Consider the following 12,220-nt stretch of genomic DNA (forward strand, 5'->3'; position numbering starts at 1 on the left):
TGCTTTGGCTATTTGGGATCTTTTGTGAATTCATGTGATTTTCAGTAATGTTAGTCCTATTTCTTTGAAGAATGCCATTGAAACTTTGATAGCAATTGCAAACGAATCTGTATATTGCTTTAGGCAGGATGGCCATTTTGACAATGTTGAGTCTTCCAATCCATGAGCGGGGAATAGCTTTCCATTTCTTAGTACCTTCTTTTATCTATTTTAACAATGTCTTACAGTTTTCTTTGTATAGGTCCTTCTCCTTTGCCAGGAGACATTTATTTTTAGTGTGATTGTAAATGTGGTTTTTAAATTTCTTCCTCTTTTAGTTTGCTCATTGTGTGCATTATAGGAAAACAACTGATTTTTGCGTATTGATTTTATTACCCTGCCACTTTGCTGAACTGATTGTTTCAATAGTTTTTTAGTGGAGTCTTTAGTGTGCTCTATGTATATTATGTTTTCTGCAAATAATGACAGCTTTATTTATTTCCCCCAATTTGGATTTCTTTTATATCCTTCTCTGGCTTAACTGCTCTAGTAAGGACTATCAACACTATATTGTATGGTAGTGGTAACAGTGGACATCCTTTCTTGTATCAGAATTTAGTGGAAAAGCTTTCACTATATAGCTTTTATTATGTTATGTTCCAACTATTCCCAGTTTTTCAAGGATTTACTTCATAAATGGATATTGAATCATATCAAATGCTTTCTTAGCATCTATTGATATGATCATGTGGTTTTTATCTTTTTGTTGATGTAAATTACACTGATTTTAGGAATCTGAACTACCTTTGTGTTCCTGGTATAAAACCCACCTGGTCATGGAGTATAATCATTTTAATGCATTGTTGGACTTGGTTTGCTAAGATTTTATTGCAGATTTTTGCATCTTTTTTCATTAGAGAAATTATAATTCTCTTTTTTGTGTTTTCTTTGGTTTTGTTATTAGAGTAATGTTGGCCTCATAAAATGTATTTGGGAATCTTTCTTATCTCAATTTTTGGAAAGAATCTGAGCAGGATAGGTATTAGTTTGTCATTGAAGTTTAGGTAGAACACCTCCGTAAAGCCATTTTGTCTTGGACTTTTGTGTTTTGGGAGTCTTGTTTACTGTTTCATTTCTTTGCTTATGAATGGTCTTTGCAGGTTTTCTATTTCTTCCTTATTCAGTCTCAGATGACTCTATGATTCTAAGAATTCTTTTCTCTCTTCTGGTTGTTGAACTTATTAGCATATAGATGTCCATAGTAGTCTCATTATCCTCTGAATTTCTGTAGTGTCTATTGTAACATCTCTTTCGTTGTGATCCTATTTGAGTTTTGTCCCCTATTTTTTTTTTAAAGATTTATTTATTTAAACAAGCACTGGGTACAGTCAGAAGCACGGAGGGTGAGAGAATTCACCAGAGCCAGAGCGGGGAGCAGAGCAGGCAGACTGATGAAATACACTGCCAAGGGGAGCAGCGGGCACGGCAGGGGAGGTCTTTGCGCCATGTGGGACACTCTCTGGCAGCCGGGGATAGAACCGGCGCTGCAGAGGCTGCGGGCAGCTTCGCAGCCCAGTGCTCAACTGCTGCGCCACCAGGGGAGCCCCGTCCCCTATTTTTTTAGAGAGCCTGGCTAGAGGTTTGTCTTATTTTATTTATTTTTTTGAGGTTTGTCTTATTTTAAAACCAAAACCAAAAAAAAAAAAAAAAAAAAAACCCAAACAAACCAGGTTTTGGTTTCATTAATCTTTTGGACTGTCATTTTGATTTTTATTTCATTTCTGCTGTAATTTTTATTTTCTTATATTGGCTTTTGGTTTTGTTCTTTTTCTAGTTCCTCAAGGTGAGAGATAGTTACTTATTTGAGCTATTGTTCCTTGATGTGAGTTTGTATTGCTATGTACTTTTCCCTCTTACTAGAGCTTTTCTGTATCCCGTAATTTCTGGAAGGTTGTGTCCTAGTTATCATTTGCCTTATTTTTTTTTTCTTTCCTCATTAACTCAATAGTCTTTCGGAAGTGTGTTATTGTTTCCAGGAATTAGGGTCTTCTGTTTTGTTTTTGTAGCTGATTTCCATTTTGATGTCTTTCTGGTAAGAAAAGATAGTTGGTATAATTTCAGTCTTCATGAATTCATTGATAATTGTGACTCAATATGTGGTCAATCCTGTAGAATGTCCAATGTGCACTTGATAACAATAGGTATTTAAGTTTTTTGAGGTGCAATGCCCTCTGTTAACACCATGTGGTCGGTACTTTAAGGCTATTGTGTCCCTGTTTTCTGTCTGGTCAGTTTGTTCATTGGCAAGAGTAAGGTGAAGTCTCCCACCACATACATGTTTTTTCTAATGTCTGTTTTCAGAGTTGATAGTAGTTGACTAATATATTTTGGTGTGCTTTGGAGCTCACGTGTGTTTATTGGAGACAACATAAAGTTGGATTCTATTTCCTGATTCAACTATAGATTCTTTTAACTGGTGAGTCTTTTAACTGGTGAGTTCAGTCCATTTACAACTAAAGTGATTACGGATATATGAAATTTTGTTGCTGCCATTTTGTCCTTAATTTTGTGCTTTAATTTACTTCCTTGTTCAGTTCTTAGTGTTTGTTCCTTTCTTTGAGAATTTAGATTTGAGAATTCCTTTCAATAAATCTTGGAGGGAGGAATCCATTGGTTACAAACTCCTTCAGTTTTTCTTTGTCTGAGCTGCCTTTTATTTCTCCCTTATATCTGAAGGAAATCCTTGTAGGATATTCTTGGCTAGCAGTTTTTAAGTATTTTGATCACATCATTCTATTCTCTCCTTGCCTGGAGTGCTTCAGAGAAGTCTAAAGTAGCCTAAGCAAGGTTTCTTTATAGGTTAGCTGCTTCTCTCCCCTTGCCAGCTTCAATATTCTTTGATTTGAACTCTTGGAAGTTTAATTATCATATGTGTTGGTATATGTCTCATTTTGTTTAGGTACCTTGGTGTTCTTTTAGCTTCCTATATTTGTATATTTAGTTTCTTCTCCCGGTTCAGGAAGATTTCCTCTATTTCTTTAAAAACATTTTGTATTCCCCTCTCTCTCTTCCTCCTTCTGGGAACCCATTATTTTTACATTGCCTTTCCTCATGTAGAGAGAATTTTTTTTTTTTTTTAACTTCAACTCTCTCTTCTTCTACCTGGATTCTTTGTGCATTCACATATTTAAGGCCACTGATTCATTCTCCCATTTGGTCAATTCTGTTTCCATAGCTTTCTCCAATATATTTCATAACCTCCTCATCTTTTTTACATCCAGAATCTCCATTTTCTTCTGTAAAGCTTCAATTTCAGTTTTCTGTTCACTGATTTTTTTTTTTTTTCCAGGACATTTGTTTCTTGGAGTTTTCTTGTATATCTTGGATCAGCTTTTCTGTTTTCTGTTACTCTTTCACTTCTTTGATTTTCTTTATCATGGCAATTCTGAATTCTCTATCTGATAGGAAGAACATATGGGGTTTCATGTCATTGTGATTGGTTTCTGGAAATTTGTTCTCTCTCTATAACATAGTATTCCACATGGGTTTATGTTGTCCTTTTTTTGTGTGTTTTGTCTTCTCCCCATTATTTCCTCTCTGGGCTGGTGCTAATGGTGGTGGCAGGCTTCACTCATAAAGCTTCTGTTTAGTGTTGTATGTATCCAGTGCTGGTCTCTGCGTCAAAGGGGGTAGTCAACCTCACTGCATAGGACCCTCAAACCTGTGTCCTTCTGGTTTGCTGTTCTAAGAGCCACAACCAGTGGGAACCAGGCCCTGTTGTTTACTCTCTGGCTAGTGGTCAGGCTCCTACGGCTTATGGCTACAGGTTGTGAGAAACCTGGTTCAGCTAAGTTGATAGCTGTTAGCCAGGCTCTCCCAGGTGGCAACTGGAGGCCACGGCAACTAGGCTTTGGTTCACCAAGCTGGAAGCTGTATTCCTGTGACTGGTAACTAAAGGCTGAGGGGCATGTTTTTTCACTGGCAGTAGGTGGCCAGAAGCTTCCCCGTTCTCATTCAGACAGCTGGCAGATGAATGTGGCAATGGGAATCAGAATATGTATAGGGGGAGCCGGCTCCACTTCTGTGGGTGGTAGAGGCCAGGGTGGCAGGTGGGCAGATTGTGCTCCTGTTAACGCAGTGGGCAGAGTCCCTCAATTGTCACCTGAAAGATGGATTCCTGCATCTGGCTATTGGCTGCTTCGATCCATCTGGATCTCACTCTTGCAGTTGCGACCAACCGCCTGTGGTTGGTAGCTGATTATCAATCAGGCAGGGAGCTGGCCTCCTGGGATGGCCAAAAGTTGGGCCAGAGCCCCCTTCCTAAGGATGTTACTCCCAGTGCTCTTGCAGACTTCCATCTTACCTTCAGGAGCTATTGGCCCTGCTCCGCTGCACTGGAGCCAAGAATATAGGGAGGAGGTCAGCCAGCATCTTCATTCTGCTACCATCTTTATAGGTCTAATGTATTTTATCCCATTTGGTATAATACAAAGTCCAAAAAAGAAACATAATTTAATGAACTTTCTTTCTTCCCATACTGGGATTTCCCTGTAATACTTTTTGACAGAAAATCTTTTTTTTTTTGTGATTTTCACTGTGGTTTAATGCAGATATACCAAGTTCATAGTTGTATGCTATTTCTTTTCTCAAACATTATCACTAAAATTCAAATGAAATTTTGCATATCACTTCAAATCACCTATTACTTTATGCTTCTAGTACTCAGATAAACTTCGTAAAGGTTACACATACTTTTTGTATTTGAAAAACTCAGCAAGCACTACTTTTCTACCTTTTGATTCGAAAATTTAGTAATGGTTAAAAAATACATTCCTTTATAGGAGGAAATAGTTATTTAAATGCCTATTTTGTGTCAGACACAGTTGTAAATAGCATAAAACACACTTTCATTCACATAACGTTTATGTCAGTCAGTTAACTCCCATAAGAGCCCTCCAAAGATAAATTAGCAGTGTTTTCCCGCTTTTCAGATGAGGTATCTGAAAGAGAGAAATCAAGTAACTTAACTGTGCAGGGCTAGAGATGGGTATGAATTAGCATAGTCCATGCTCAGAACAGTATGTTCTGCTGTTTTGTCCACAAGGACAAAGTCAATAATTTTTGAATGCACTTATTCCATAAAATTTGTAAACCTTTACTAACTCATGGTGTTTTCTCCTGAAGAGTGAACCTTCCCACATGAGTCCCTTTCTTCACTTTCAGCAATGGGTAGAGAGAGTTGATGACATATGACAATCTAATTAAAATCCCTGTCCTCCCTGCCTTTTGCTAGTTGGAGTTGACAATGAAAGATCATTTTGCTTATTACTTTTTTTGTTAGGGGGTAGTTACACTCATATGTTTTAATACTGACAAGTCATTATACTTTTTTGTTCATCTGTCTTATCTGTCAACCTTTTAATCTGACTCATTGTACTGAAGTGACCTACCAATAATAGGGGCCTAATACCTATTTGATAAGTTGTACCAAAACCAACAAGTGCATGCTAGTCATACATTACCTGAAGATTTCTTACATACAAGGCCATGTTAGGAACTAGTGCATTTGACTAAGACTCACTCTAAAGAAATTTCTAGTCTAATAAGTCATACAGTTAAAAATCTCTATTAAGAATGAAGGGGTGACAAAGGTCACAGACAAAAGCCTATTATACTCCACATTAGAGAGTGAGTCTGGCTGAGGAAATCAAGGCTGGCTTTGTGAAAAAAGGGCTATATGAGTTGAGTCTGGAAAGATGGAGAGAGTGAAAAGCTGGGATAATGAGGTCAAGGGCAATACAAACAGCAGGACCACATGAGCAAGGTAAAGAGGGGACATCCCAGGAAAGCAAGTAGTACAAATGGCCTGATGTAAAAGGCACATAAAGAGGAAAAATAGAAAATGAGGTTGGAAAAAGAATGAAGGCCAAACCTCAGAGAGCCTTGAAAACCAGGGTAAGTAGTGTAGACCTAATTCTTTAAGGCAACAGGGAGTCACTAAAAATCCTTAAGAAGGGAATGATGTGATTAGATCTATATATAATCTTACGGTAGTTTAAAATGAACTAGGGAGCTAGAAGGTTTGCTGTCATGGCCCAGAATGAAGTCTCTTAACAAGCAGACTAATAAACAGAAACAAGGTCTTTCCTGGTTACACATATTTGAGTACTCTAGGATTCTCTGATCTTCTTTAATCAGTTGCCGATATATGCTTGACCAATAATTTTACAAGAACTTCAGTGTATAGCAGACTGATTTATTTTAAGAGTTATTATCTGGATCACTAAGAATAATACATTTTTATCTCCTACTCTGCTGCTTAATTAAAAAATGTTTCCTGAATGTTTTATAACACATCTATAATTTTTATTAACAATAGTCATCTTTGAACTCTGTTATATTCAATTTTTCATTCAGTTCATCAAAAACTGGGAAATTCAATATAAAGTTTGCATTTTGCAAAGTGTTTCATGAAAAATAAGTTTATTGCCTAGATATTTCAATCAGAAGGCTTTATATTTTATAGAAAGAACATTAGAGATTGAAAAGACCTTGGGGATCCTTTCAATTGCATCTTTTTATGTATAGCAGGAAACTGAAAGCTAAAGAGATTATATGATTCATGCAAAATGACAGAACTAGTAACTGAATTAGAATTCAGAACATTTGACTAGATCACTTAATTGCTCCAAAATCTGTCTGAAGAGGTTTTATGCAAAACCAAATTTATAATTACATCATGAATATTATTTCTAAAGCTAAACTCAGCTATAAAGATTATAGAAAACAGTGTATTCTTTCATGCAAAAAAGAATCTAAAACCTTGTGCTATAATTACATATTGGGAATTTTCTCTGTCTGCAAGTTGTTAAAATTTTTAATACACCTACCATTCAGGAATCCAGAGTTGAATCTCTGGATTAAACTGAATTATTAGATTTCAATGTGGACAAAATAATATAGGGTAATCTTTGGACGTCTCATCCGTGAAGTAGAAGTAATGCTAATGGCATTGTCATAGGGTTGCTATGGGGCAAACAAAGAAATATAAATGTAAAAAGAATTATTGGCTCTATGAAATCTAAATGAAATGTTTTGGAAAGTCTCAATGATGACACATCATTTGGGAAAAAGGTGAATCCCCAAAAAGATAGGAAAAAGGACATATTGCTTCCCATGTATCATTATGTACCTTTTCCAATATAGAGAAATTCAAACTGGAAAGTGATGGTGTATTATGGGTATGGTATATGAGGAAAAAAATAATCAAATTCCTATACTCACACATAAGACCTTGTCCTCACATGAAAAGATTAGCAAATATAGTATTATGGAATATACTTTTTAAAATTAATTACCATATTAATGTTTATTAACCAAGTAAAATAGTGCCAAGGATTTTGAAATGAGGGTCTAAACCATGGCTCTGTGTGATGTCCTATGTTTCTCAGCTTTCTCTATAGCTTTGCAACTACCCTTTCTTAATTCATTTTCCTGAACTTGTGGTATATTAAGTTGCTTGATAGCATGATGGAAAATTATGACATTTTCTTCTCTTTACTAGATTGTATTTTCTGCTATGATGGGTTGTCTTTTAAGTGTTTCAGTTTTGTTTTTGTTTGAAGGAAGTATGTATGGCTGCCATCAAGTTCCATCTTGTTTGGGAAAATTTACAGGCTTTGGGGGAGGTGGAGGAGGCACAAAAACTAAGCAGAATAAAAGATTTTACTTTAAAATCAAAGGTTAGAAAGACTTAGCCACATTGAATCTCCCCCCTTCACTTATTTCTGCTCAGGAATAGTAGTTGGTTTTTGTTTTTGTTTTTTCTTTTTTTTACTGTTTGCTTTAATCTTTTCTTTCTTTCTTAGTTATGTGGGTGCTGTTGATGTTTTTCTTTGGGGTTGATAACTTATGTTTTGTACATTCTAAGTATTAGGAGAGGGAACTTCTGTAACATTTTCATTTTGCCATATTAGCTTGAAAGTTCCAAAGTAGTACAGTAAGGGATATGAAACAAGCTCTGTATAGATGGAGCTAGAAGGGTGAGGAACAGGCCTTTATGGGCTACATTATAATTTTTAATTTCTTTCTTTGGAGCAATGAGGAAGGCTTTAAAAACAGGTAACTGAAATGATGACATTTTCCTACTTTAAAGATCACTCTAGCAGCTGTGTGCAAGAGAAAGAATTAGAATAGTGCATGTGTTTTAGATGCTGGGAAATAAGTTAGGAAGCTATCGCAGTGATCCAAGTGAGAAATGATGGTGGCTTCTAGCCCAGTATTCTAATTGATACCCAAAATAATGACCAAGTTATTTCTAAAGAAAAAAAAGCTAAATGTATTTGGACTATCCTGTTTAAGATTACAGGGAAATGTGTGATAAATGTTAAAAAGATTTCTGTAGAAATGTGTGCGTTGAGGGAAAGTTATGCTCAGCTATTTGGAAATAAGTATCCAGAATAATTTGGTACATAAGAGTTCATTTCTAAAGACACTATTTTCAATAAAAATTCAGATATCAATCTATATATAGATTATTTTCATTTATACATGGAGTAAACTGAAAAAAAATACAGTATAACACTTTGTTCTCTAAAAATACTAAGAAAATTGGTTTCAAGTAGGCCATATTTTGACAGGTAAGTGAATCTCTCTCATTTACTTGGAATCAACACATTTTGCATACAATGACCTTCACACTAAAAAAGGCTTCATATTTCTGCCATAGCAAATGTAGATTTTTGAAGGAATGGAAGCAATATTGTTTTACCTATGGGATGTTTGGATTTTAATCAAGAGGTTTTGCAATGACAGTTTATAATGAGGCAGCTGATAGTTCCATATGGCTTTTTTTTTTTTTTTTTGGTAATATCATAGTGCTGCTGTAAATGGTATCAATTAGCTGGTTCATTTTTCAAAACTTTCATTAAAGTGAATTTGATCACAGAGGCCTCAGGAAAATAAACACAGGGGTTTGGGAGGGGGGAGAGGCAGGATGGCAGAAATATGACAATAAAAATTCTATTTTTAAATTAAGTTAGAAAATATAATGAGATATTCACATCTAAAAATCTATAATGAGACATCTAGTGAATACGAATAGCCTTTTTATTTCATTGATTCATATGTGGCTTAACTTAGAGTACTTCTATACGTGGGAAGAATTAGACTCAAATATTTTCAACATCTTCGCTGATACAAGGCCAAGTTTTTAAAATTATCAGTAGCAGTAATACTCTTGTAGGGATAATTAATAGGAGAGAGATTACAAAAGCAGATTTGAGAGCAAAAAATATTTCTAACAGTAGACCTCAATATATGCGTTCTGAGGCCTCTAAATTAAAAAGGTACACAAGGGGCCTCCCTGGTGGTGCAGGCAGTTGAGCGTAGCACCGTGAGGCTGTCTGCAGCCTCTGCAGTGCCAGTTCGATCCCCGCTGGCCTCAGAGAAACCGATATGGCAAGCAGACCTCTCTTGGATGGCCCAGTGCTCCCCTCATCAGTGTATTTCGTCAGTCTGCCTGTTCTGTTCCCCGCTCTGTCTCTGGTGAATCCTCTCACCTCCCACACCTCTGGCCTGTACTCTGGTTCTTGTATAGATAAAATTAAAAATTAAAACTCAAGAAATTCAGTCTTCAAGGGAAGGAGTCCCGCCAAAAATTCCAAATAAATGTGGCTTATCTGGGGAGATTCCTAATATGATAAAACTAATGAGAATGTTACTATTTCACTGATGTTTAGTCCTTTAAATTTTGTAAAAATACTTATTTTTATTGACTAAGAGTATTTTCAACTGTTAGGTGGATGGCAGAACCTAAAATGACTTCATTTCTTGAAAACATTGAGAAAAATAGAATCCAGGCCCATGCTGAAGGAAAGGACTTTATTCAAGGACCTGCTTTCCTTATACATCATTTTGCTTAAAGTGATTTTTTCCAAAAACCCACTGATGATTTACAGTAGAAAGGTGAGACCCACGGCAGTCTAGGGTTCTAGCTACTGAGCACCCTTTAGCTACTTGGCAAGTCTCAGAGAATTGGTAGGCCTCAGGTTTCTTGAGCATAGACAGGAAAATGCTAATGACTTCAATAGTCAATACAAGTTCAGAACCATATTTTATAACACAGTCATGGTTAGGATCATAATTTTGTTTTTTTTTTTTTTTTTTTTTTTAATAGAGGCATGTTTTATTTATTTATTTGTTTTTTTTTTTTTTTGTTTATACATGCACTGGGTACAGTCAGAAGCGCGAGAGGGTGAGAGAATTCACCAGAGCCAGAGCGGGGAGCAGAGCAGGCAGAAGGACCGAAGTACACTGCTGAGGGGAGCAGCGGGCGGCAGGAGAGGTCTGCGCGCCATGTGGGACCCTCATAGGTGGCCGGAGATCGAACCGGCGCCGCAAAAGCCGCGGGCAGCTTCGCAACCCAGCGCTCAACCACTGCGCCACCGGGGAGGCCCCAGGATCATAATTTTGAATGAGCTACTTTATAGCCTGGTTCAAATACAAGCTCCAGCTCCTCTAAGCAGTGTGACCCTATACAGCTTCTCTAAGCTTTAGTCATAAATGAGGGTAAGAATAGTACCTAATTGTACAGTACTGTAGTGTGGGTCAGAAGAGTTAATGTTTCTAAAATACTTAGTGCTGTGCCTGGCATGCATCAGGGCTCTATCAATGATCTTTGCTTTTATTGCTATTTTTATTGGTAATATTATAAGATATATTTTCCTATGAAATTTATTAACAAATAATGAATCATTCAACTATATAACCACAATTGAAAAATGTTTTCTCTTTAGTTTTTGTGAAATTATAAGAATGATTAAAAACTTAGCCAAGTACTACAGACTCTAAAAAATATATACATGTATTCAAAGAAAAAAGTTTCAAGTTTCACAGACCTGAGTTTCTTCTTTGGTGTCTATATGACGTTAAAAGCCATGATGAGGGTCAGGAGTTGTAAAGTGGAGGCTGGTGAGCTGCATTTGACCTGCACATCTCTGTTGGGTCTTAAAACTTGTCCTTGTGAACGACTCTAACAGGGCATATGTTGTTCAGTGTTCTGTAGTTCCTACCATACGCTCTGATACTGATCTCAGCCAGCTTGACTTTTTTGGGTTATTTGCCTGATATCTGCAGGCCTGAGTTTGTGATCCTTGTTTTACACCTTTCAGAACCCACTGGCAGACCTTCTTATACTCAGGAGGCGGCCGTGCAACCAGGTTCTACCATTTAGATAAATATGAGACTTGGAAAGTAGATTAAGTGAGGGGGCAGCCACAAGCAAAATAATCAAATTGTCTGCAAAGAAGATGATTCAAGACTTTGGTTCTTCTGGGCAGCTGCAGTAAGCGTTTTAGATCTACTCCAGGGGTTGGCTAAATAAGGCCTGGGGGTCAAATGTGGGCCCAATGTCCATTTTTGTAAGTAAACTACTGGAAACAGCCACGCCGGTTCATTTACAGCAAAAGCTGTTGAGGCAGCTTTTGTGCTTCAACAGCAGACTTGAGCAGTTGTGACAGAGACCACATGGACCCCAAAGCCTAAAAGTTTTACAACCTGGCACATTACAGAAGAAGTATACTGACCTTTGGTCTTATCCTTACAGGTGGGTGGCAGCTTTGTAAAGCCTGGTTTTCTCATGATAGAGCCTCCTAGTTAGAATATTTCTGTTTCTGCAGCATCCAAGCTCAAGTCTCTGACCCATCCATAAGTTTTATAAGCTACCTAATATGTCATAAATCCCTTGCTGCTGAAAATAGTTGGAGTGGTTTCAATAGCTGCAACTAAAAATCCTGAATGAGAGTAACAAAAGAAAAGAAAAAGTATTAGGCTATAAAGTTTAAAAATTTACTTACATTATGTATCATCTCGAAGTACTTCTGACATGCTACCTGGTAATGTGTCCCTTTTACTAAATCCAAAATCTAAAATAATAGGAAAAAGAGAAAGAAAAATTTAGACATTGTTTCTTTTCGTATTTTTCATTCCAGACAGGAAATGCATTAAATCATGTAGCATGTTATACTTCGCAGTCTGGACACTGTGCTAATTCTGACATTATACAGTAGCTGTTTAGGTCAGCATTAAACCACAGATGACAAGAGATTGTAAGTGATCTTTCTGACCTACCAACTGTGAATTTCAATAACTTTACCTTGACAATAAGATGAAAATAGATCCTAGTATTATGACTTTGACAGTTATTGTCAGAATATCATACTGCAGCATCTCCTCCAAAATT

The 12,220-nt window shown here is 36.7% G+C and overlaps 1 protein-coding gene across 1 annotated transcript in view; it reads right to left on the bottom strand.

The window, feature by feature from the left end:
• The window catches only part of PRIM2 (DNA primase subunit 2), a gene marked incomplete at both ends in the record, with an annotated part of 281,009 nt that overhangs the window by 1,815 nt on the left and 266,974 nt on the right, over positions 1 to 12,220 (bottom strand). Inside the window, one exon of the mRNA XM_084228130.1 lies at positions 11,835 to 11,903. Coding sequence (XP_084084256.1) covers positions 11,835 to 11,903 — 69 coding nt within the window. The remainder of the gene's footprint in view (positions 1 to 11,834; positions 11,904 to 12,220) is intronic.

Source organism: Talpa europaea (genome assembly GCF_964194135.1).
Source record: "Talpa europaea genome assembly, chromosome: 2".
NCBI classification, from domain to species: domain Eukaryota; kingdom Metazoa; phylum Chordata; class Mammalia; order Eulipotyphla; family Talpidae; genus Talpa; species Talpa europaea.